Here is a 26,710-nt window from a genome sequence, read left to right as displayed (position 1 = left end):
ATGCACCCTGCACGCACACACACACACAGTCACGCGCATAGTTGCTGTAGAGGTTGTGTGAGTGTGTGGTGACAGTGGTTAGGCGTGGCTAATGCCAGGTAGGAGGAAAGATGCTTTGCTCAAGTGTGTGCGTGTGCGTGTGCGCGTGTGTGTGTGTGTGTGTGTGTGTACACTCGCTGGCAGAGCTCGAGGGTTCATTACAGCCCCCACCTCTCCTGAGCGACTGCAGCCCGCGTGGCGCCCCGGCCCTTTTATTCCGGGCCGTGATTGGACAAGGGCCTCCCGCCGAGTTGGTTTGCAGCAGTTTTGTCGCGCCCAGATTTCACTCGCTGCTCAAAGCGAGCCTCTGGCGGGACGCGGCATCTGCTGCCTCACCTTCCTCATTTACACTTCTCCGCCCTTACACACACACACACACACACACACACACACACACACACACACACAGTTCTGTTCACCGCCTTTCCAGGCCTTGCTATCACGATCTACAACTGAGGGGAGGAGGAAAAAAGAAAAGAAAAGAAAGAACTGGGTTTAGGTAGAGAGAGAGCGAGAGAGAGAGAGAGCAGCAGCGTGACATGTTTGATAGAGTTTGGGAAACTTTGAGTAAAGAATCACAGCAATGGGTCTAGAAGTGTTTGCTCCATTTTGCTCTTTACTCTTCTCTCTTAACCGGGTGAAAGAGTGCTACATATGCCGATACAGTCCGAGGGCAGAAGAGATCATTCATCTCTCAAACATGTTCTGAACTTGCTCTGGTTCCCAGTTGGACAAAACAGAGGAAAAAGGGAAGACACCTGGTTAAGGTCAGCAGTTCTCCTTGCTAAGAACACTCTGGGCAATGCCCTGAATCTTTTCCCCGAGTCATGTAAGCGTCTTAGTTCCCCATATCCACACCTGAGGTTTTGCTTCAAAGGCCACAGAAGCTTCAGACCTCTGGGCTGACCAAGCCCAAAAGGTCTTCTTCAGCTCACAGCTTCCTCCATCTCTGCCGTCCACCCTGCAGACACCCATGACCTTCTGTCAAGATGAAGGAATTGTATTTATTTTCTTTTTTTCAGATGTGGAAGTTGAAGACTTTGCTGACAGGATCCACAGCCAAACATTCAGAGTTTCCTCATTCTGGGTCTGTCCAGCATTCTCTAAAACAATAGGCTAAATGCTTTCAAAGGTGATATAACTACCACATTTTTGGGGGGGTATGTGCCACATATGGTCAAATTCAAATAATTTATTTAAAATGCTATGACAATACCTTGTTTCACTAATCCTTTGGGAACAAACTGTTCATCAAAAAACAAAAAGAAGAACCACCAGACATGGGTCAAAGCCTCCCATTAGACAACCTGCCTGAGAGCAAATGATTCGGGAACAAAAGCAGTAGAACCACCAACAACACGTTGACACACCAACAAAAACAGCTGAAACAACGAGCAGGTGAAAACCCTGGGACGCAGATGAAGCAGCCTTTCCGCAACCAAGTGTCTGTGAGCTTCAGCCGCAGATCAAATGATATGAATAGTCATGTCCTGGTCCAGGAATCCATAGTCAAGCGTTCTAGGTGAGTAAGTGAAAGCAAGTAAACGTTGTCACTGAAGTAGCCTAATTTCAGCTTCACGTCCATCTACAGCTCTAAGCAAGCACCCTCATGAACATGGATGCTTGATTTTATGGGGATAACCAAAACCGGTGGAAGATTTGAGACCTCGCAGTCGTTCAATTCGTCCAAAGCACAAAGCAGGCACACAGGTCCCAACTAACCATGGATACACTATGCAAACACGCACATCCATCCACACTCATGCCTATCTGGCACGTGTTGACAGGGAAGTTATGCTGGGCAGTTTTTCACTGAGACCTCTGGGATCGGTGATCACAACACAGGGAGAGATAAGGCCGGATGGAGACAAGGAAGAAGAAGAAATAAAGTGAAGAAAGACAGGAGCAAACAAACAAAACAAACTTAGTAAAGCCCTCTGCTGGGCTGGGGCTGGAGTGTGTGTGTGTGTGAGTGTGTGTGCGTGTGTGTGTGTGTGAGGCGATGTGAACAGAGTGGCTGGGATTAGGACAGATCCTGGGCTGTCCAACTCACAGCTGGCTGATGATCCAATCCTGGAGCGCAGCACAGCGCACCAGCCGCCATGGGACCCTCGGATGCGTGCCTGCATCTGTATGTGTGCGAGTCTGTGTGTACAGGCATGTGGATGCGACTGATGTGCGTATCAGTGTGCACATTTGCAGGCATGCAGTTGTACAAACAAATATGTGTGTGTGTGTGTATGCGTGCATACATTTGTGATTATCAGAAAGGAAGGAGGGGCGATCAGTCGTCAAACAGAGGCTGTCTGTGCTTCAGGTCCCCTGTTTGAAGGCGGGCTGTGATCATTTGGGCCACGACAGGAGGACAGAATGAAAGAGGGGAGCGAGCAAGTTGCAGAGAGAGAATCAAAGAGCTGCCTTCCAAGGCTGGTCGTACAAATGCCTTCCAGCCCCGCTACTGTGAATCTCACACAAACACAGTCACACAAACCAGCTCCCTGCAGCTACAAAGACAAGAGAGGGGCAACAGTGGCACGACTACGAATTAACTACACGTCGCTCTGCATAACCCCCAGAAGGCCTGCAGACAGACAGAAAGAGAGAGACAGAGGGAGGGGAGGGAGACAACTGCTTGAGGTTTATTTGATTCGTTTGGAACAGCGTGAGAAAAAGCAATAGAGAACATGACAAGTGAGGGGAAAAATAAAGAGAAAAGCTCAAATGAAAGAGTAAAAACGCATCCTGAGGACGGACAAAGGCTGTGACCAAACCTCAGCAGGTGTGTCCATGATGTGTATCTGTGTTTGATACATGTTACATGTTACATATTTGATACATGTTTCTACGCTGCTTCAAAAATGTCCAGTTTTGAAAAAAAAAAAATTGCACATATCTCAAAGATATTTTACAACTCCATCTTTAAAAACTCTGATGTTATATCAACAGACAAGGCTGGATGGAAAGACTTTAAAGGGCTTCTAAGTAAACACAACATTTGGAAAAACAAGCCTGCTGGACAGCTTAACTGTGAGTGAGGAGAATAGAAACTAAAATCCTCAGTGTGTCCTCAGCACAACTAGAGTTCCTGTCTTGGTATTCGCAATGCTAAGTGTAACGATGAGCATCAAACGTGACATAGTGCTGACCTGTAGCAACCTTAAAGCTAAAAAAAAGTCTTTTTCATGTATGTGCTTTATCTGAAGGCAACAGTACGCTTCAACCGAAGTGCTTGTTGGATGAGCCAATATCGTCTAAATGATCCTCCGCCCACATCTTTTGTCTGAAATTTGAAGCAGCATCCAACAATTTCTGTAGCTTTCTGACACGGCCACTCGCTCCTGCTTCACGCATCGATTGGCCGTGTGTGGTAGAGCTGAGACAGTATGCTGAGCTTCAAGCTCTCCCTCAATCTATTCGTGATCGCTCACATAATTACGAATGCCTTTGAAGTAAATTGGATGCCATTTTCCCCGTGTTTGTGCTACTATTATCACGCCTCTAACCCCTCTCTACAACGGCAGGTGTAAATGTGTGAATGTTCAGGATTACAGAAATACCATAACAGAGCATTCAAGTAACATTTATGAAGTGCCAGTTTGTCAAATGGGATAATTCACTTTGGTTTTGGGCTAATAGTGTAACGAAGTGCCTGTATTTCATCATGTATCAATCTAATGCTGTTCTTGTTTTGTAGTTTAAGTCATAACAGAGTATGCTGATGGTAACATACCGTTTTTGGTTGACCAGCACTGATGGTATATAAGTACTTCACAAAAACACTTTCAGACATTCAACCCAACCTTCAAGTAACATTTGCTCCTTAAAAATGTAGGCCTGTAGATGTTTGTGATCGACAATCCTGTGAGAATATTTAGGGTCTTTATAACATGTTCCTGTACAGAACAGGCTTTATAACTTCATCAATCACTGTGGGGATTTGTAGTTTTATGACTGTTGTACCTGCGTGCAACACTGCTTTTGAAAAGCTCTAAACATGGCTTTAGATTTCATTTTGTGAAACTAAATGTGAACATGCTTCTGATCCACTAAGGAGAATGGATATTCCTATTAAATCAGTATCAGAAGTGGCTTAAACTGCTAATGACCAAAATTGAATTTGAATGGCTACATGCTCAGCCAAGTCAACAGCTGTCAAACATCTAGTATGCATCTGTGGATAGATAAAACAATAAACTCTCTCATGCACATACACCCGCACACATGATGGTAGTAAAATGGTTTAGTCCAGTGGCTCCTCTAGTACAGGTCAAAGTCATCATGTTGCCACATCAATATGCATGTCATTCTCCACAGCTGGCTGCGAAATACAGACACACACACACGCACGCACACACGCGCACGCTCCTTACCTCATCCCTAAAACACACGACGGCCCGCCATGCAGCGCTGGCCAGCTGACAGACAAACACACTTAAACACAGATCAAGCCGGGAGCTGCGGTGGACACACACACACACACACACACACACGCCACCGAGCTGACAGGCACACAACCACAAATACACACACACACTCATAGATTACACAAACTTGCATCCCGCAGCCTCCAGCACCACAGGGCACCACCGCCACATCTGTGCCCATCTCAGACACCTCGGCTGTGGGCAGCGGGGGTGAGAGAGTGCCCTGGGCGGCTGGCATGGGCTGGCATGGGCCCTGGCAGTAGATGGTGTGGAAGGGAACAGCAGCCAGCGGATGACAGGAGGGACAGAGGGAAGAAGAAGAAATGGGAGGAATGCAGGAGGACAGGAGAGGATCAAATAATAATAAGAAAGAAGATGATAGAGAAAAAAAACATGAGGATTTCAATTATAAAAGGACGGCAAAGAATGACAGCTGAGGACATTAAGACGAAAGAGCGGCAGGTAGATAAGGTAGATGGATGACTGTAAAGAAGGATGGGGTGATAAAAGAACAACAGAGGAAGTGAAACAGGGAACCAGGGAACAAATTAGGAAAGAAAGATGCAGAAACAGATAGAAAGAGAGAAGACGGAGGCAAGAGGGAGGAGAGCCGGTAGCGCCCGTGGTGAGAACGGGTGCAGGGCACTGGCAGGTGGCACTGAGGCCAGGCTGTCCAGTGACCATCAGCCGCACGTGTGTGTGTGTGTGTGTGTGTGTGTCAGGGACAGAAGAAGGCTCAGGCGCCATTTTGGCTCTGCTGGAGCTGTTGCTGGGCTGGGCACTGGCCTGGTGGCACAGAGTGGGCAGTGTGTCCGTGTGTAGAAATATATGTGTGCGTGTGTTTGTGTGTGTATTGCATTATGTTGTGGCATGCTTAACAGGATTAGAGGTGACCTGGTGAGGTCCAGTTGGTACCGGGACCATTGCACAGCAGCGCGCATGTGTGTTTATGTGTGTGTGTGGTTGGTATAATAGGATTAGCTGTTACCTGGTGCGGTACAGTTGGTGTGCTGGTCTGAACTGGACTGGACTGAGCAGGAGCTGGGCAGAGGGGAGTGCTGTGTGTATGTGTGTGTGTGTATGAGTGTGAATGTGTGTGGTGGCACGTATAATAGGATTAGGTACTACCTGGTGAGGTGCAGTTGGCGCTGGGCATTTGCCAGCTGTTCTGCGAGGCTCAGGGCTTCGGCCTGCCATTGGCTCCCGTCCTTTTGGACCACCTCCAGATGCTGCCGACAGCCAACCAGCTCGGAGCTCAGCCTTTCCACTTCCTGTCCCGCAGAGATGGAAGGGGAGAAGGGAGAGGCGAGTAAATCTTTCAAAACAACCCACCTTATGTCCGCAGACAAACAAAACATTTAAGGCTGACAACACCTTCAACGTAAAGGTTGAGAAGAGAATGATTTGATCGTCTAAAAATCACAATAGTTTGATTCATGAACAGTAACATCGTGTTTTGAAATATGAGTGAGGCGTTCTATTTACGCCGTCCTCAAATTTGGTGACTGCTTACTAAATGACCAACTAAACAAACTGGTCATTGTCTGACTTAAAAACTGAAGTGATTACTTAAGTGATCTAATGAATCACTGGGTTGAATGCAGACGTACCTGCGCAGCCTTTTCCATCCGTCTGCTGGTCTTGGTGTGGAGCTCCCGGAGCTCTCTCTCTGCCTCCTCTTTCTTCAGCTGGGCCTGGCCGAGCCGATATCGAAGATCCACACACACCTAGAGATGACATGAACTGATTGAAAACAGCCAGTCCTTTAATTAACAATTACTACTTCCTGTCCTTCACTGATCTAATTAAAGTATGTTAGAATACTGATGGTTCAGCGTTTCACTCCCCCTCTACCCTGAAAGCACCCATATTCTACTATTTACATATTTACTGCTCCTATATTATCCATGTTTACATAACTACACAATGTGCTACTACCATTATCATCATCATTGATAATCAACTCATAATACATATTAATATTAGAAAACATTTAATTATAATGACGCACTGAAAATGTGTTTTCTCTTTTGCCCTAACCCAACAGTCAGAGCTCTGGGTCGTCTACAGAAGGTAAACTGCAGCTGGTAAAGACTCGGTGTCTTCAAGACACTTCAGCAGGGTGAACATCTGCTGACATGCAACGCTTGAACCAGAGTCTTCCAAACCTTGCAGCCCACTTGGCAATTTTGTCACCGCTTTGCTACCGTTTGCCTGCCAATCATTGTGCCATAAAACATAGTTAAAACCTGAACGAAGCATCTTCAAGCAAGGCCTGGTTTTTACCTCACCTTAAACTTAACTCGACATACATGTTGAATTCACCCGTCCAACAACGGAGGCTAAATGCTGAAATAGATACACCTTTGCTGCCACCCAGTGGATTTACAAAAGCATTACAAGTAGACCGTACAGCCTGCACCGGAGTATCAGGACTGTTGCGAACCTCAAAAGGTAGAGCCATCTTTTTTAAGTACTGGTCGAGCAGCCAAAGTAAGAATACATACATGTTGACTTCAGCTTGTCTTGCACAACGCAGACAGTGTACCTTGGTATTGTCTTGTTCCTGGCTGGTCAGTTTTCCAAGAGTATCTTCCAGCTGACTGGTCAGTGAGCTCTTGTCTCTGTGAGCTCTGTCCAGCTGTCCTTCCAGTTCAGCGACATGCTGGGAGAGGCTGGACACCTGATACACACACACAGTTTTCTATATGCATTTCATTGAAAAGTAAAAATGTCAAGTATTTCAAAGCAACCAGAGCTGTGGATTGGAACAACATACATATACAATAGTTGTCTCTACACACAAAAAGTGAATAAGCAACATTTACTGTCTGTGCCAGCTCCTCTCTCTGTTTGCGGGCCTCAGCCCGGCCCGCCTCTCTGGCCTCAGCCAGTCTCTCCTTCAAGGCCTGTGCTTCTCGTTCTAGTTGTTCCCGAAGTCGAGCCAGCTCCCTGGACAGCTGCTCACGCTGCACCTCCACCTGCATGCATATGAACAGACACAGAAGGTCTGTCAGAGGCAACCAACCTGTGCATAGCAGGAAGATACACTTTGAGCAAACACCGCTGGAAAAGTGTGTATTTATACACTTAGTGTTTCTCTGACCCTGGCTTTGTACAGATTTGCTTCTTCCGCCACCTCCACAGCCTGCTTGACTTGGAGACAAGCCGACCACTCCCTCTGTTGGGCCTCCTGCTGACTCGCACGCACGCCACGCAGAGCGACCAGTAACTCATCACGCTCCCTAAAAGATTGATGGAGAAGAACATGCACGAGCAGCGTTTAAAAAAAAAAGGCACATGGGGAAATTAATTCTGGATCTCTTTTTCTTTGAATATGTAGTTTGCTTTTTTTGTGTTTGTGTGCTACCACTGACTTTTTGAGTCTGTCAATAGCCTGGACATGCAGGTTTGTGTGAGTCCCAGCCAACACAGCTTCGTGCTGCGCGCAATTCAGACACATTCCGGCCACACGAGGCGCTCCATCGGCTCTCAGTGCATCTGCAGCCTGTTTCTCCCGGAGTCTCAGACGATCCTTCGCCTCCTCACACTCCTTCTGACTGACTGACAGATCCTTCCTGAAGACGGAAGCAAAAGATGAAACGAGGAGAAACAGAGAGAGAAAAGGAAATGAGTATTGGCCAAAGTCACTGGCTACCGCTGGCTTCACAGCTGGAGTGCACTGACCTGAGGGAGAGGACCTGAGCCTCCAAGCTTTCAATCTGGGCCTGGTAGATCACTTTCAATTGTTCCTGATGACCACAAACAGGTTCAGAACAGACTATGCATGGACCCTTGAAACACTATGAAGCAATCGATGGATTTAAAGCGGATGGGATGAGATTATGATTTGGCCACAATCTTCCAGAGCAACCGAATGAGATGGAGAAGAGGAAGTGAACAGTAACACGAGGAGAGCAGAAAGCTGATCTATAATCTCTACCAGTTCGTTGCCCCATGTGGTGTGTTCTGCTTTGTGCAGCATGCTGTGGCTGTTGGCTGCTAAACTCCCGTTCACCTGTAGAACACATCAGGACAGATTACACTTTTAAAGATCTTTATTGTATTTTACAAGAAACTTTACCCATGGTTGCGCTAATCGTTTTGCAATGCATGCTGGATGTAACAACTTGACTGACATTTTCTGAAGACAGCTCTGATATCTACACCATCAGTGAATGCATGTGGAGTAATGAAGATAGAGGCAACCATAGTGTCAGTAACTTGAAAATAAACTCACAAGTATATCATCCTTTATTTCACATATTATGATCTGTGTGACCTCGTAAACTTAGTTCGGATGTACATACATTTCGCGAGCACAAAAATCCTAGAAATGATTCTCACACACAAACACACATTACCATGGAGTTGTGGATTGTGTACTCTTTCAGTGATTCATCCACAGCTTTGGACTTGAGGTCTGAATGCAACTTCTCATTCTCCACCACCACCACTCGGATCCGCCGTTTCATCTCGTGCAGCTCCTCCTGAACTCACGCACACAGAGAAGTGAATCAAAACAGATCCAAACTGAACCAATAGTCAAATGGACTGCAAATATAAACGCACACAAAACACATGTGTATGCACAGACCTTGCACAATTTGACTTCAGCCTCCAGGTGTTGGATGTACTCTGACTGGTTGTGAATCATTGGTACCAAATCCTGAAAAGCCGGCACGTTGGACCGGCCCTCCTGCTGTACTCTCTAACAGAGGAAAGAAAAGACAACAGAATGGAAAAATATTAACATGATGGAAAAGTCTGAATGATTTACCACTTCTAACGATGGAGAAATCGTACCCTAGCCTGATAAAATCGGTAAAGCGTGTTCCTTGGGTCGAATGCATCTTAATATTTAACCACGCAAAGCAGCTTAATCTACCTTGGATGGAGACTGCTTCTTTGAAGGAGCGAGAGGAGAGGGAATTTCTCTGCACTGCTTCAGTAGAAGGCTCTTCAGCTGATTAACTACAATGCCAAAAGACACACACACACACACACACACACACACACACACACAGGAAGCATTTCAATATGACTCCGTGTAGGGAAATCTCCAGGTGGTGTACTACAATGTCTTTGTCGGATAGTTGTCCCGCAACCAATCACTGGGTCACCTGCTTCGCTCTGTGTCTTTTGGCTCCATGCAGCCTTGTTCTCTCCGGCCGTGGCGGTGAAGAGGCTGCCATCGCTGCCTCTGGGCTCCTCCACCTCTTCTCCATCAGAGCTCAGCTGCCCCAAAGCACTGCTGAGCTGCTGTATGCTCTGGTTGGCCCGCTCTGAAACCAAATATATACACTCACAGACACCGGTCTGCATTACTTCTGTGCCCCCGGCCATGACAGTTTAGTTGGTGTCTGTGAACTAAAACACTTGCCCACTACCCAAATTAGAAACAATTTGTGAATCCACGGGGATGTACAATAAGCGTTCATAATTAACCAAACACACAGTTGATGGATACATACGTGTTCACATCTAAACTATTCTTATAGCTCATTCAAGTATTGCTGAATGAAATAAAATCAACGTAGGTAAACAAACAAGTAACACACAAATGTTGCATGTCATTGTAGGAAAAGCACATTAGCAACATTATTAATGATGTCTGCACGGTATTCAGCCGGTTCTCTGCATGATTACACCCTGCCATGGGTTACTGGGACACTTAGAAAAGAGCCATAAGTATAATGTTACATCTCGGTGTCCTGGAAATTGTTTTGCAAGACAATAGTCAATTATGTGCAAGTATAATGTTCGCTGTCTGAAATTGGAGAATGACTTGATTGTCGGTTGGACTGGGAACCAACAACAGGTGGCAGTGACACGACTGTATTCACCCAAGCCTCTTAGTACTGCAGTTTAAATGACAGTTTAAAGGTAACTCGACATGAACTCAGGCATTTTGACTTCATTTAGCATCTAACTTACGTCTCAGCTCCTTCTGGTAAGCCCCCAGCTGCTCCGCCTCCTCCTCGTCTGAGTCAAACGGTTTCATTGATGTGTAACTGATGTTAAATCACGCTTTATTACTACACACAGCGTTAACTACACACGCGAGGCTGACTGTGTACAATATTTACAACCATGATATGTGCCGCACGTAGCAACGGTCATCGATTCTAAGCGACGGTGCGTTTGTTTTGGTCACCGTGATGAGTGTTCTTATCTCCTACAATGTTATCTATAACACCGCCCCGATGCGTGTACAGTGAATTTAGAAATAACGAGGCAACCATCTGCTAACGGCTCCCACTTCCGCAAACTCAGTCAGATACTGGGAGTTGTAGTCCTTGTTTGTAGTCACAATACATATTTTCACGTCTGCGCCTCCCTGTGGTGGATACGGTGTATTGCAACTGCATACACTACATTTATATAGCCGAAGCAGTGGTGGAATGAAACTACATTTACGCAAGAACTGTAGTCCTACTCAAGTACATATTTAGGCCTACTTCTACTTTACTTGAGTATTTCTAATTTATGCTACTTTATACTTCTACTTCACTCCAATTCAGAGAGAAATGTTGCACATTTTAACTCCATTACATCTGACATCTTTACGTACTATTGGTACATTGCAGACTTTAAGATTGTATAGCCTAAACATAACAATGCATCATGTTTTATAAGTTTATCAAATGTATGTTTTGTACATATAATATTTTTTATTTATTTGTAGTTATTTCAAGGGAAGCATTCAAAATATGTCAACATTTAACTTCTTTACAAGCTTTTTCAGGTTAAGGTTACTCTATTCTCTCCAATGGGAGGACATTGCGTTGGATAAAAAGCTAAACTGCTGCATCAAGACCAGACATCACAGCAGAAACGCAGTAAAATATGCAAACACATGCAAACATCAGCCTGAGACAAAAAACAAATTTAACAAACAAGCAGCTAATTGATCACAAGTCATTCAGTGTTAAGAGCTATAGAAATGCAAAACACACGTCTAACTTTACATGTTTATAAGTACCCACAATCTGTAAAAGAAAAATAATGCTATTATTTTTTGTCAATCAAATACGTGGAAGTTTAGTTCAGAATTTCTTTGTCTTACTACTCAAAGAAGGGTCAACCTAAGCTCAGCATCAGTTAAAAGTATAAAGCACATATAGAAACAGATTTCAACAAGTGTGTAATTATATATCATTATATATAATTAGACACTTTTATACTGTGTAGAATTATGGAGAGAAGTTATATAACAGCTGAGGATACATTAGCAAACCATTGTTTATCCATGTTTGGTTTCTCCAAACCATGTTTATCATTACATAACAGTGTGTTATAAACAACTTATTAAATGCTTATAAACGTGTTATTCATGCTAAAAGTAAGAGGGGTAAATCACATTTAATGTGGGGGGGGGGGTGCAAATAGAAATGAAAGAGGATAAAGTTGTATACAAATACCTTAAAATACCTGTGTGGTACACAGAGTTATGTGTATTTCATAACTGGACCCGCTGTTGCCTCAATGTGGAAGTTGCCTCCAGTTGCAGGCAAAAATGACACAGATGGGGAAGTTTCAAATGAAATAGTTATGAAGTAATGTGTGTGTGTGTGTGTGTGTGTGTGTGTGTAATATTGTTCAGTGGAAGGGTGTATCTCATCATCTTTGTTGCTGCTTATAAAAGGGCTCAGACAAAGGTAACCATGGATACAACCCCTTCCTATTGCACAAGAACAGATATCTTCCTGTCGAATCAGACTCCCGTGTACTTTCGTTTGTTGCGACATTTCATTTTTCAACAGAAGAGGCAGTGAGTCAGACTTTGGTGGGTTCATTGATAAAACATTTTCTTTTTAAACATTGTGTTGTAATCAAGATTGACATTCTCATTCACAATTTATTGTGTCATCTTAAAGACCGAGTTTGAGTCCTATGGATTTAAAAGTAGCTGGTTCAAGCGTTTTGTATACTTTTGAGTGTTTAGTCCTGAAAACCTTTTTGTCCCCAGTCCTCCTCGGGCCCCAGAAGCTCCACATTTACTGCATGCTAGTGGTTTTTAACTGATTAATAACCTGCATGAACATAATTCTTTCTTTGGTCAATTGGGTCCAACATTTTATGTGTGACAATCTGTCTGACAAGATTTAAGACCTTTATTACTTACATATTGGAAGGTACAAACCCAACACACAGAAGCTGGGTGTTGTGGGGTCAGTCGGAGCCCTGTTATCATCACAGTGTATGCTCATTTTTTACACTTTGGTATGTCACTACTTCAGCACATGTGTAAATGATATGAACTCCGACCTGTAGTCATAAAGGCAGGGTTGATCATCTTCTTTAAAAAGATTTTTGATATTTTTGTTGAAATTCTCTTTACATCCTGAGAGCAATCAATGAATCAAATGCTGTCGCAGGACTGTGATAGGCCCGTCCAATCATTTCATCTGGCCTGAATGTAATGATTGGACGGGCTGCTTGCCTGTGCATTTTGTTTGGGGGGGGGGGGGGGGGGGCTTTGGAGGGAGGCCTGAAGGGAAGGGCTGTCAACTTTGACTCTTTCTTGCTAGATTTAGCAACTTTTGGAGCGACTGCTGCAAGCTACTTTCATCGTAAAATAGTTGGCAACACTGGGCTCAGTTTTTCGGGTGTATCATTTCTTAAACTCGAGCGTACTCTTGCTAATTTCTCAAGATGACAAACCCTGACTTTTGATTTCAAACGTTACCGTATATTGTGACAGACTTCACCTACTTCCAAGGTTTTGTCAGATCTAATAGTCCATTGCAGTGGAACACAGTTCATTGTATTGAACATCAGTTTGATTATTTTATATATATATATATAATCTTGCATACATTTGCCATGTTGTGATCCTGGTCTGTAGGCAATGCATCACAGCTCTGCACTTGTCATTGGAATAGACAGTACTTCTCGTGACTGCATGCTGCTGTGAATTTAGTAATCTGTCATCACCATTCAACCATCTTTGGTAATGAAAAATTGGAGTGCACCTCTATTACAGAATGAGTTCTTATCTTGTAACTAACGTGTTTGCGTCGCATACTTATTTGCATTGAGTCTGTTATGGAAAGGTTTAACCACCGCATTTAGTGAAGCACTCGCACGTCAAGTGAAACAGAGCTCGTCTGCAAAGGAGCAGTTACACAAGGGAGTGTTTGCATGCCGGGGTATTTCCAGGAAACCACAGCAGCCTACCAATCTGACTGTGGTAGAGGCTGTAGGTTGATGAGAAAGCTCACGCATACCGTTGCAGTCCCACACTTGTTAAATGTCACCTCTGCCCTGCCATGTATAATTATAACATATTCCCCACCTGTCACTGCCAGATCTCCCCTCGCTCCAAATTCCCCCCTCCCACTGCACTCCCGAGTGAAATGTCTTTCTATGAGAGGGTAGGGGTTCCCTTTTTTTTTTTTTTTAAAAGCATGACGACCTGGAAAGAGGCCTGGAAAGAACTGAATAGTGACGAAAAAAAGCACCTAAGTAAAGCCTCATCATCTGAACTTTTTTGTATGGAAATGTGTAACAATGAGAAAAAAAGAAATAAGAACGGAGGCGGAGAGAAGAAAAAGAGCTAACGCAGTTAAGCGTTGGAAAATGGTGCAACTCTGCCACATCTAAACCAGGCCTGAGCCATCAGCTATCTGAGGACTTTTTGCAGCACCCACTGTACTTCCTACACTGGAGATGGATTCGGTGCCGGTAGCGAGCAGCTGTTTTTCCAGCAGAAACAGCGTGAGGCAACACGCACCACAGCAGAGAGAGAGATGCTGTAATAAGAGTGCAATGTTGAAATCTCTAAGAGCACACACAAGCATACTGCATGTACTCGTAGCGTAGCACACATGCTTGTGTTCTGCATACACATATTCTGTGGTAGTGCACACACATTTCCCTCTCACACACACACACACACACGCACACACTGGAGAGACAAGAACCACAGACAGATTTCTTAATAAAAATAATTCATTTCAGGACGACATATAAATAATTATTGAATCACACAATACAGATATCTTGATATGAATAAATACTTAACAAATAAAACCAGGCTTTTTTTTCATACAATACCCGATTGTCGAAAGGTCACACAGAGAAACTTCCACACAGTTTGCATGTTTTGTTACACCTTCTGCTTCTAAGCGGTTGTTCTTCCTACTGTTGGAATGTCCCTAAGCGAGTCGGAGTACCATTCCTAAAATGCCTCAGCAGCTTAGACGAGTCATGTGCAACTTATGTGATCTCCCTCCCAGTCGAACTCAAGCCAGTGCCCCCGAAAACCTTCGTCAAGGGGTCCCGATGAGCCGACCGCACATTGGCCTTTAATTGATTAAGGTTTGTCTAGAGGTGATTAAAGCACACAGAGATCTACGTACAGGCCGTCAAACAGGTGGGCTGGCCCGACAGCTTTAGATACAGTTGAATGAGAAGGCAGACCGAGAGCCTGTTTGTCTATGTTTCCTAACTGAAGCCACAGATGGACATCTGCCTACAGCAGTGGAGCACTTCAGCAGAAGTACAAGGGGAATAACTGACCCAGTTGATCACATTTAGAGATTGTGAGATAAATGTGTTACGCTTGAAGTTATCTCTGCAGATAAACATTTCTTTGTATTTTCAATAAAATAGACACTCGTGAAAAGATGGCGCCCATTTGGGGATTTTCCACATAGAGCTTGATAAACTCTGTGGTGACACAGGGTTGGAGATGTCTATTTGTGGCCCTCTAGTTAGTTTAGAGTGGTACAGGCTGGTCATTTTTAAGGAGGTAACAACAACTGTTTGGCGGTTGATGGCACATGTATTTTTTTTTTTTTGGCAGAAACAAAACCAAATATATCAAAATACAATAAAAAAAAAATCCCCAAACAAATAAAAAATAAAAATAACAGGAATGTCAGTTTTGCGTATTCCAGACGCACACATGCGTGCGTTCTGTGTGTGTGTGTGTGTGTTTTTGTTGGAGATGAGGCATCGGGTTGGAAGGTCCTACAACATGGACCAAGATCCATATTCACAAAAGCATTTTATAGGTGGGAGCACTGATCCAGGATCACTGATCAGGCTCCTCTGGTCCATAAAATGTCAATCACTACTTAAAGGCAAAACTTATCGAGGATCAGCCCCAATACTGTGCTGTTGTAGCAGCAGCAGCACAAAACACATTCAGATAAACGAGATCAGCCGAAGCAGGCGGTGGGATTGCTCTTTGTTTTGAAAGTGTCGCCTTGGCACATCCAGTGGGGTGGAGCAGAGCGGAATGCATTTCTCTATGGGTTTGTTTACCTTTATACCACCTCAGGCTGGGGTGGGGCGCGTACAATCTCACAGAGCTGTGTTTGCATGTGCATGTGTGTGCAAATGTGTGTGTGTGCGTGTGTGTGTGTGTATGGTGGTAAGGTGGTTAATCACCCGTCATCATGTTCTCAGTTCTCTTTATTGTTGGCAATCCCCTTCTGACAGGACTGGAGCTCCTACATTTGTGTGCGCATGTGTAGGTATGTGTCTACGCATTTCTAGGTGCTTAAGTGGTCAGTAAACAGCAAAACAACGTCCAAGGCAACAGATCTCAATCAACAGATTTGGAGGAAGGGGAGGGGGAATAAGAGGAAGGACAGGAGGAATAGACAGAGAATGAATGAGTCCTGTCTCTACGGTGTTCTCCGCCTTCTGTCCGCTGACACTGCCAGCATGTTGGCTACAATGGAGAGGCTTGTATTTCTGTACATGTAGCACCAGAACTAGCAGGGGCCTGCCCTGTCTGTCTTGCACTGTATAGACAAAAGGTCTGTTCTTGCTTTCCATATCAACAATCTCACCAACTTCATATAACAGAGAAGTAACAATACAGTTTAATTTGCCTCAAAATATAAACTGCGTTCGACTGACAAATGGAAGAAAATGAAGCCTTGATCATTTTTACAATATTGATTGCAAGAGCTTTTCACGGCAAATCTTTGTCTTTGTTTGGAGGACATACATGAGTGTTGTTTTTTTTTTGGAGAAGTAGGCTAAACAATGGTGCATACCATTGAGTTTCGTTTTCAAGCGCTTCACTTTGGCCCAGTTCGGCTCACTTCTGCTCACTACTTCCACAGATTTGTCGCTGGGCTTCCTCACCTTCCCTCATCCTACAGGGCAAATGCTAGACAGACAGGCAGACAGATACACGGATGTGTTAAGACAGACAGACGGCGGGTATAAATCCTTGGCTGTGGTCTAGAAAGCAATGTCAGATGCTTCTCGTTATGTCAACATACAATCATTTTGTCCGGCACGATTCGCGACGTACCTCTAAATACATATTGTACACAAGAGTTAAGTCAGTTGCTCTGACATGTAGCCAAACCTCTCACCGTGTAAGTGCACAGGGCACATCAGATGATAATAATTGCACAAAGAGGTATTCTGGAGGCCATGTCTACTGCAAACACACACACAGTCAGTCACCCCCCCTCCCCCCCCCCCCCCCCACATACACACACTCTCTCTTCACATTCTACATGGGGGGTTTGATTTTCAGGCCATAAGGTTACTAGTTAGTCACTAGCTAGTTAGTTAGTTGGTTAGTTAGTATCAGAGGTGCATTGACTGGCAGCAGGGCAGCGGCTGTAGCGTGCTAGCGATGTGTCACCATCGTGGTTGCGTGGGTGTGTACGTGGTCAGCCGCGGTAGACCTGTTTGAAGTGGTCACACTCGTTGCAGTAGCCCTGTTTCTCTTGGTTGGCGTAGTGGTCGCAGCCCTGCGTCCTGCACCGCTGCTTGGACTTTTCTTTAGGCGCCTGCGCCCGTCGGCCCGCCTCTCGGCCCTGGCCACGTGTGTGGCACTCGGGGCAGAGGTCCGTGCAACCCGGCGACACATTACTGCAGCCACTCCGCCGGCACTGAGTCTGAGTCTGAGTCTGAGTCTGGGTCTGGGTCTGGGTCTGGGATTGCTGTGAAGATCTGGGTTTGGCAGCTCGGTCCCGCTATACGTACGGAGAAAAGAGAGGGGGAGGAGAGGGGAAGAGGAGAAAGGTCAATTTGGCAACCAAAAGGCATCTGTGGACCAGCAGGATATTAAGAGTTGAGATGAGCAAGTAAAAGACAGACAAACAAAAGAAGGATAAGACAGAAGGTTTGGCAGAAACCTACCATGACCAGAGGAGGGGAGTGTGGTGTGCGATGTGCCGCTTGATTGAGCCGTGTGCTTTGCTCTTTGACGTAGCACTTGTCGCAGTAGCCCTCCAGCATTGTCTTGCCAACTGCGCCACAACCAGGCCCTCGACACCGGGAGGCGTTCTGGAAGCCGGCCTCAACACCATGCCGGCTCTGGACCGGGGCGGGGGGAGGGGTCAGGTCTGGAACAGACAGTTGCCAACATAAGCAATGTCCCACATGATTTGACTTTTGAGTGTAGAAAAATACGAGTACAACTAAACATAAAACACCCATCATTTATATAATGCAAATCAAATTCACATTTGGTTGAACCTTGCAAAGATCTTGTAACATGATAGAGGTTTCGGGACTTACGGTGGTTGGTCTGATAGTCTACGTAGCAAATAGTGCAGAAACCCAACTTCTCTGGCGTCCCAAAGAACTGGCAGCCGGATCTTTTACAAGGCCGGGCCAGAGGGGCTAGCCAGGCTGAGGTGTGCCCCGGGGTCAGGGTGAGGCACGGCCGCTCAGTGTCCCCGGCCTGGGTCCAAGCTGAAGACGAGGCCTCAGTCCTGGGGTTGTTCTGCTGCGGCTCTCCCCTCTCCGGAGGCTGCTGTCTCTGCATGCAGGGTGGACACAGGCCATTGAAAATCCTGAACGCCTCCTGTCTGCACATGCTGCAGCGCTCTGTCTCTGTCTCGCGGCCCCCCCACTGGGTCCAGCCGGTGCCCTGGGCCGGGTGGGGGACTGTAGGCCCCCCATTGGTGCCTGGGAGTCCTGGAGCAGCTGTTACAGCTCCAGGGGGTCCGTGGTTCTGCCTGGAGTTGAAGCAGCGCTCGCAAAGTCCATCGTGCTCCACGCTGAGGGTGAAGAGGCAGCCGGGTGTCTTGCACTTCATGGCATGAGTTTCACTGTACAGGCTGAGGCTGGGAGCCGTGGGTGGTGCTGAGCGGGGGCTGGATACCACCACCACCCCCCCTCTCCCACACGTGGAGGATGGGGGGCTGCTGCCTCGAGCTCCTCTGCAGCTCACCTCAGTCTCTGATCCCCCGATCACTCCCACCCCACATTGTACCCCTCCCCCTTTGGTCTGCACGATCCCTTCTATCCTCATTCCTCCACCGGTGGTGGCCTGTCGCTTCTCAAAGCATTCATGGCAATGAGGCTGCGTGTCCACAGAGACGTAGAAAGTGCATCGCGGTGTGGCGCAACGAATCTCGATGAGGGAGAGCTGGGAGACGGAGAAGGGCGGTGGACGCTGCGGCTGGGCGGCCCACGCCTGCTCCTTGTCCTCCTGCCAGCGCTGGTACTCGTGGTTGACAAGCTGCAGGTAGTCCTCCATCAGGTTCATGTCTTCAGGGAGGTTGCCCTCATCCAGCCTGGGAACAGACACATACAATGTGGTTCTTAAATGAACTGCACTTTTGGGGATTTTATACTTTTTCAGTTCAATTCTAAGTTAATAAAGTTATTGCCATCAGTCTGCCAATTAGGTTTGTAAAAGTTAAAGCAGTTGTATTACAAAACCATCAATCGAAAAATAGACATCTTCATTCCTAAACCGCATAGCAGCCAGGACCAGGACCAGGACCAGGACTGGGATATCAATCTTTTACTTTTTCCTCTTCCATATTGTCCGTTTATGCGGACAGAGTTTATAATATGTAAGTATGTAATATTATAAGTACCGTGCAGCATTGATGATCCGTGTGGTGTCGTAGCCCAAGCCTATGACGGGGATCTCTATCAGCAGCAGGTAGTCCTTGAGAAGCCTCTCTCTCTGCTGCTGTTCTTTCTCCATCAGGAAGTGAACCTTCAGCTCCTCAAAGCCTCCTCGTCCTGGGTTGATCAGCGGTACTGCTCGGATCTCTGGGAAATTCAGTCCAAGATGTCACATAAAAATAAAAACAAGAGCAAGGCTCTTTGTCGCGTCGGCTCCGTAACACCTTCTTGTTTCCTACCTGGACCGCTGTCTTTGATGGTGATGAGGGGGGCAAAATGCTGGGAGTCGTAGCCGAGCACTATTGGGTATTTGTAGCACTCTGTGGGCGCCCACTGTAGCGGCAGATAGATCCCACCCACATTCAGAGGAGAGATGGAGGAGCCAGATTTCATACTCCTGACCACCTGGTCTGTTGAAAGAGCAGAGATGGAAGGGTTACTACTGATTTGAAAGATAACTGTCCAAGAACAAGTTAAATGTGTTTTTAGTACTCATTTTATAGAATTTACAGATTTTGATGAATAATGTTAGAAATGCTACAGAAACATTTGATTTAAAAGTGAACGGCAAGAAAAATAAAGAACTTTGAAATGTCTGTTCACCCCTTTGAAAATGATATACTATTTGCTATTTCACTGAGTGTGTTAGAACAACATTCAAATAAAGTTTAAACAAGTTTCTGCTTATTTACCCTCCATACAATGTATTAATCACGACATCCGCTCCACATCCGCTAACCAAAATAGATGGGAAGTGATACAGTGAAATCAAACACTCTGAGCAAAGTGTTGAGGCACGTGGAAGGAGATACCCCGATCCTTCCTTATGACTGAAAGACATGTCGAAACAAGACCAGCAGGTCTTTGATGGCTGAGGAAGCAATAAACGTACTTGGAGACGACAAAAAGTCCATACCTGCGATGACAATGATGGGTCGGCGGAGAATGTTGGAGAGGACGAAGATGTGAATGTCCTCCAGAGAGTCAAACTGGAGGCCGTTGCTACTGGAGGCCGGAGATGCCATCTTCACAATCTTTTCCCACTCCTCCTCCCAGTTCTGGGACAGCACACACACAAAGAGTTAGAATAGATGCTTTATTTTCTTGCAGGTTGCATACAAGGATGTAAAAGACGTAAGCAAGGATTGAAATGTTTACTGTCTCAAGAGCACATGGGCTGTACGTTTTAGCTCAGGCTTCTGGCATCTTCATACCATTGTGGTGTATCGGAGTCCGGTCTGTGTGAACTCCTGGGACTGGAGCAGCTCTGTCTGGAAGCGAGCTCTGAAGACGCCAGTGTCCGTCTCTTTCAAAACACCATGGAGAGCTTTTCGAAGCACCAGGTCCGTGTCCTGAACGCCCAGCATGTACTGAGAGGTCGCGTGGAGCAAACAGTTCCCATCTCCTATTGACACACACACACAGGAAAGGCAGGCAAGCACATACAATGTTAGAACTGAGGGTGGTTGATTTTGAACACGGGACGCAATCTAACACAATTGTGCAGGGACTCATGCACACGCATTGTGCGGCTGCAGAGTGTACGCGGCATGCACAACAGACAATTATAGAGCACACACGCACACGGGCGTAACAAAAGTCTGGGGATTTCCAGGCCGTCGGGTCAGTTGTCGCACTATCTGGTATCTACACTATTATATGAAGCTCACATGTCTGAAACTATGCAAACACTACAGACAAAGCCGGGCTTTTATCCTGCTGGCCTGAGAAACATGGCCCTCAACATACTTATAATACGTTTTAGAAGAATTAAATGCAGCTGCTTCACTACCTTAATCTGCCCTGAAAATTTCCAACAATTCAAAGTAAACGCCTTCCTCTATATTCTACAAACCATCGGGGCGATAAAGAGTTTCTCAAATGGAATTTGTTTTGTGCGTGTGTGTGTGTGTGTGTGTGAGCAACGACTACAAATCCTGGAATTTTATTTAGTCTCCTATGGCAATGCTGGGTCTTTTCCTCGTTGTGAAACAGGAGAGTCCATGTTTGTCAATGTGTGCGCCTGTTGCCACACTAAACACAGGAATTTCCCTGTGCTAACGTCTGCCTTGTGTGTGTGTGTGTGTGTGTGTGTGGGTGTGGGTGTGTGTGTTAACCTCCTATGATCCCAACTCATCAATGCCTCTCAGCTGGTCCTGGACTTTCCACTGGGGTGTGGCTTGGACAGGATGGGATGTTATCTTTTTAATTGCTGCTATCAACACCCGATGAAGGCTGTGATTAATGAGCGCTGAGATAACATGTGCGATTACATGCACAAACGCATACAAATGTACCGTAGTGTGTTGGTTCTGTCTCCCTTTATGATCTGCTCCGTAATGTTCACCTGGCAAAAGTTACACACCTTTTTTTCATATGACATTGCTGCATTAAATAGCTAATATCTGTGCAAGAAAAGTTATTTAAATCACAGCCTACAAAACAAAATGTCTAAAATGAGTTTAACCGGTGTACGTGTCATGCCCAAGGACAAACTATCGCATTTCTGAAAACTACATTATCTGTATTGCGAGATGACTGTAATGTGAGATGGGGGGAAACCATCACCTCTATTTCAGACTAGCTAGCTGTTGTTGCATTTTGGCGTTCTTGCATCACTCTCAACACTCTCGTGAGAAAAGGCATCCTCAACAGCGACATCCTCAAAAGAGACACACAGGCACACAAGAGCAGGCACAGAGGCCCAAACACGCACGTGTGATCAGCTCTTCCTGCGCACAGAAACACGGAGACTTTTGACCCTTAATCGAGCTGCCTGACGAGTGATGACCGAAGATGCAAGACGGTCTGCTGGTCGCATCGGTCTAAATATAGACACTTCCTCCGTGGCCAGCTGGGACACTTCCTGAAAACACACCGGCGTACGAGCGGACATGCTCCCTCATCTGTTCCTCGTGCAGGTGACACCGACCACAAAGTTGCAATGTGGTGCTTTCCAATGCGGATTTAGGTTGGTGGCCCACATCATCGCCGAGATGTCTCGTGGGACTAAACCAACAGAACAAGTCCTGGCCAAAGACTCGTTTCACTTCTGCTTCAATAAGAACTGGAGATATGACATATTGTGTTTGTATCAAACACTGCGGATACCACATTAAGAAAAGTAGTCTGTACTTATACACAGTGAGTGTGTGCGTGTCCGCTCTGCTGCTACAGCACGTAGTCTCAGTGTATTGTAGCTGAACAAATCCTGCCTGTTGGGGACACATGACAGACATGGGACGCTGTTTGGGGGAAAAACCCTCGGAATGCGTCCCAGACATTCAAGACAGAAGACGCACTGCATTTCAATAACGCGCGTCTCGAATTGGTGGAAAAGTTGCATGAAACAGGAAAGCTGATACGACCCCGTTATTTCTAATTGCCGGGGAATTAAGGTTTTATGAGGCTGTTTGGGCTTTAAGATGGTGAGTTGTATTTCTTCTAGGCTGGGAATAAATTTAGCTTTCAGGAAGATTGAAAGCTTGGGAGCTAACGGGTCCATTTAGGTCCCGGACGAAGTGGAGACTGATCTTATTGCAGTGTTATGACTCCGAGGAGATGGATTAATATGGCCTGCTCTGACTGGATGTTCATTGACAGACTTTTGCTCTCTCACGTCCTCTCTCCGTGTGTGTGTGTGTGTGTGTGTGTGTGTGTGTGTGCTGAGCTCCAGTGACTCAGCAGCAGTCAGTCAGTCCTCTCTGTATGTATGTGTGTGTGTGTGTGTGCGTCCTCTGCTCAAAGTCACGTCTGGGTCCTTCAGGGTTAGATGCTCCGGCTTTGAAATTCTGTCTCATCTTCATGACATCATCTTCACAAGCCAGGAATTTCCGTCCAGGTTACTGGCAGAAGAAGTCAGAAGAGTCAGGGGTCTTTCTGAAGAGGAACCATGTCTTGATGAGAGTTACAGTAACTGCTTTACTCATTACGAACTTACGAGTAACACACACAACACCCGGCAAGTTCCTCATCCATCCAGTAACTGTTCAAAGTGAGTCCTGAGATGCAATCAAAACAGGAATTTATCACTGAAAAGTGTTACCGGTAATTGCTTCCTATGAGAAAGGAAGAAACTATTTCCTCTGGAAACTCACATGTTTAAGACAAACTTGTAACTCTTCCGCCTTCTGTTGTGAATGCTACGGCTGATGTTTCCCATCAGTGAGAGGACAGTTGGATTTGGTCAGATTTGCATTAACAAGGCCCGGTGAGTCGTGACACACAGCTGACAGTCTCAAAGACAGCGACATAAAATGACAGCCAGGCAGGTGGGGAACTAACGGTAAAACTATTTGAGGTGTTTTAAGATCCACTGACATTCTCCCTCTCTCTTTCTCTCTCACACACACACACACACACACACACACACACACAGAGCGAAAAAGAGGGGACATACCCCAAAGGTTGTAAGTGAAAATTAGTGGAAATAGTCAGGTCTGAAACATCATCAACAGTAAATAAAAGTCCTGCGAGTGACGCCAGAGAATTTCTCAGTACAGAGCTGTGATCAGACGTAATCAGGCCCGGGTCTGAATGTTTGCTGACCCTGGGATGTTCCCGTGTTACGCCATCCACGTAACAGAAATCATGACTTGGCAATGGGCTGACTGAAGTCAAACGCAGAGTAAAACCAAGAGGAGCTGCTAAATGAGTGTGTGTGGAAGCGGAATCGAGTCCCTCCATTGTTGTCATTTACAGTAACCCTGCTTGTGAGAAATGACATCTCAGAATTTACATATCAAATAGCCCTGACTCACAAACACGCACCTCCTCCATCACTGAAAATGAAACAAAAGCAAAACGCATCCTCCGCCCTGAGCGATGAACACTGCTACTGTTCCTGACGTCAAGGAACAAAAGTTTGACATCAGCTCTGAGAAGCATTTGTCGAATTGTTTCTGTTGTTGAACTTTGTGTGAAAGGTCACCAGAGCCTCCTGCTCCAACAGCATTTATCTAAACTCCCAACTTCTGATAAATCTTCACCAAAGTGCCCCCGACTTCATGGAGCTTCAGAAAGAATATCGTAGAAACCTGATTCAGTGGAGACATCAGCAAATCTCTCTTACCGTTGGTACGCAAGGGCACCATCTTCTTCACCTCCCGACACCAGTTGAGCTTCTTCTCCTGCTCCAAGGAGGCCTGCATGGCTCGGTCCAGGATGGCGGCCTGCACCACCTCCATGAAGGCCTGCGGGAAGTGGTTCATGGCGATCATCTCCAGCGTGTACCGGTGCATGCCGCGCAGGTGGTGCATCAGGCCGCTGCCGGCAGCCGGCTTCACCACGTCGTTGGGCACTCGCTGACGGATCTTCACCGCCTTCAGCAGGTTGGAGACAAACAGGAATTTGGGGAGGAAGTTCTGACCCTGCGACATGGCGGATGAGTGGCCAGGTGGATGGAAGGAGGGGAGGAAGAGGAACGAGGAGGAGGAGGAGGAAAGGAGGAGGAGGCACCAACCACCGCTGACCCAGCAACGTGGAAACTGGATGGAGAGAAGGGGAGTGGGTTATTACGCAGTACAGAAAAGAACAGACTGGTGGGACTGGTGGGAAATTTTCAGAGGAGATTCCCCTTTCCTTATTAATTATGACTTAAGGCGCAACTTAATTTCCTGTTTGTTCGGGGAAACCACCCAACACACAGGATCATCTCACTGTGAAAGCCGTTTGGTGCTTTTCCACTGGAGATTCTGGTGGGACAAATGGAATAAACGAACACAAAGAACCCTTTGTGTTCTCGTTGGTTCTTTTAATTTTCCTTTTCGACTTAATGGTTTTTAAGTTGCCCCCAAACAGGGGCGCCCTAGCGTCCCACTGGGTTCAAAGTCCTCCAACAATAAACGGGTGTTTTCCAAAACTTAAACTGAAGGCCACCCAGGGCTGGGGGGGGGGGTCACACTGTCTGCCCCAACGCCTCCAAGACTGCCCGCCTGCATGAAGTCTTGATGCTTGAGTGAGCCCACGAATTAGTAGAAAATGTTTGATACCTGTGCCATAATGATGCCAGAGTTTCAGTGCTGATACTGTTCTCAATGCCAAAGCACCAGAAAGACAAACATTTCTTCACAAAAAGTATGTAAAACTCTCAATACATCCCTGTTTGCTGTACAAGAATGTTGCCTGAAGTTAGCAAAGTTTCCTGATTCAGGTCGGTTTGAGGGATGAATAAATAAAGACTATGGCCAAACACTTGATGCTAACTTTCAGTGCTTTGATGCAATATTTTGGTTGGTACTAAAGGTATTAAGGTTCAACACACAACCTGACAGTAGAAGTATTGAAGAAGAGTTTTTAAGTGTACCTGTTTTGAGGTTTTTAAAGGCATATTTTATCCCAAAAAGAGTAACAGTTATGTCAGCACATTTCTTTCGTTCACAGGAAGTAGAAAGTGATGGTCAGCAAGTGGGCCACATGTTTAACTTCCCCATGTTTAAATTAACCGTTTTAGAAGAAGCTAACTGTCGGTGGATATTGTTAAAGTTAACAACCACAACACCTTCACTCACTCAAACAGCAGATAGGCCACGCTAAAGGGGGCCATAGTCAGGCACATGATGGGGACTAGCAGACAGATGGACGTCAGGGAGCGTGTTGACACGAGTCATTAGTCGCTGTTTGGTGTGCTGGCACCGCTGGAACACACTTTGGGGCAAACAAGACAGCGGTGGACGCTGCGGTTTAGGGTGGCATGGCTACGCTAAAAACACACAACAACAGAAGACTTTACTGACGTTAAAGGTTTACGTAATTCCAATGGCAACTACCTTTGAACCAATGTAGCCCTCGAACGCGTCGAACGCGGCGGGTCTCGCTACAGTGTCGCGCGCCGACGCTACATCTGGCCGTTCGAACGCTCCGTTTATCGGCTCGAGGGTGACGTCTTTGTAAACAATGGCTGTCAAAGCCACTGTCGTGAGCAGGCTTTCACGCTTTCCTCCATGTTCCCAGAAACACGACCATACGTTTACTCGAGGCCCAAACGTCATGTAGCTTTCCTAACCAAGTCGCACTCCCCTTTTTGGTGGAAAATGTCGTCCACATGGGGAGGCACAGGGGAGGGGAGGACGGGTGTCTTACCTGTGTAATATGTCGGGGGTAATAACAAAGCCCTCCCGGATGCTCAGGCTAGTCCTCTCTGAGCCCCTTCACTCAGCCTCACCGCTGCGGTCCTCGGCGCCATTCAACCTTCTCTTTCCTTCAGTATCAGATCTATTTTGGAGCCCTAGCAGCTCGCGAAGCCTTTCAAAGGAGTACACAGTCCGCTAATGATAGTTGTGTTGTTTTTTTTAAAGGAAAAGGCACAAGTCAAGGGGATTTCCACACGGGGACTTTCCGTCCACCCATTTTCCTCCCTCTCTCTCTCTCTCGCTCTCTCTCTCTCTCACACACAC

General features: G+C 46.0%; 2 protein-coding genes across 2 annotated transcripts in view; both read right to left on the bottom strand.

Annotated features, from left to right (window-relative positions):
* Nucleotides 1-10,539, bottom strand: part of sdccag8 (SHH signaling and ciliogenesis regulator sdccag8) — a 40,053-nt gene extending 29,514 nt beyond the window's left edge. The window contains exons 1-13 of the mRNA XM_079280731.1: nucleotides 10,401-10,539; nucleotides 9,587-9,748; nucleotides 9,352-9,437; nucleotides 9,061-9,174; nucleotides 8,828-8,953; nucleotides 8,407-8,481; nucleotides 8,151-8,215; nucleotides 7,841-8,041; nucleotides 7,570-7,708; nucleotides 7,292-7,444; nucleotides 7,012-7,146; nucleotides 6,074-6,190; nucleotides 5,592-5,734 (exon numbers count right to left, since the gene is read on the bottom strand). Coding sequence (XP_079136857.1) covers nucleotides 5,592-5,734; nucleotides 6,074-6,190; nucleotides 7,012-7,146; nucleotides 7,292-7,444; nucleotides 7,570-7,708; nucleotides 7,841-8,041; nucleotides 8,151-8,215; nucleotides 8,407-8,481; nucleotides 8,828-8,953; nucleotides 9,061-9,174; nucleotides 9,352-9,437; nucleotides 9,587-9,748; nucleotides 10,401-10,467 — 1,583 coding nt within the window. The 5' untranslated portion in view covers nucleotides 10,468-10,539. The remainder of the gene's footprint in view (nucleotides 1-5,591; nucleotides 5,735-6,073; nucleotides 6,191-7,011; nucleotides 7,147-7,291; nucleotides 7,445-7,569; nucleotides 7,709-7,840; nucleotides 8,042-8,150; nucleotides 8,216-8,406; nucleotides 8,482-8,827; nucleotides 8,954-9,060; nucleotides 9,175-9,351; nucleotides 9,438-9,586; nucleotides 9,749-10,400) is intronic.
* Nucleotides 10,540-16,946: 6,407 nt separating this feature from the next.
* On the bottom strand, nucleotides 16,947-26,569 carry tnfaip3 (tumor necrosis factor, alpha-induced protein 3). Its single transcript, XM_079279932.1, has 9 exons — nucleotides 26,397-26,569; nucleotides 24,388-24,802; nucleotides 20,531-20,721; nucleotides 20,233-20,374; nucleotides 19,556-19,726; nucleotides 19,283-19,463; nucleotides 17,970-18,973; nucleotides 17,589-17,794; nucleotides 16,947-17,422 (listed from the first exon to the last, which is right to left on the bottom strand). The coding sequence occupies exons 2-9, from the start codon at nucleotides 24,692-24,694 to the stop codon at nucleotides 17,117-17,119; spliced, it is 2,508 nt and encodes an 835-aa protein (XP_079136058.1). The 5' UTR covers nucleotides 24,695-24,802; nucleotides 26,397-26,569; the 3' UTR covers nucleotides 16,947-17,116.
* Between the last annotated feature and the right edge of the window lie 141 nt (nucleotides 26,570-26,710).

This window comes from Melanostigma gelatinosum, assembly GCF_949748355.1.
Source record: "Melanostigma gelatinosum genome assembly, chromosome: 12".
NCBI lineage: Eukaryota > Metazoa > Chordata > Actinopteri > Perciformes > Zoarcidae > Melanostigma > Melanostigma gelatinosum.
This window is presented reverse-complemented; position numbering and strand designations above follow the sequence as displayed.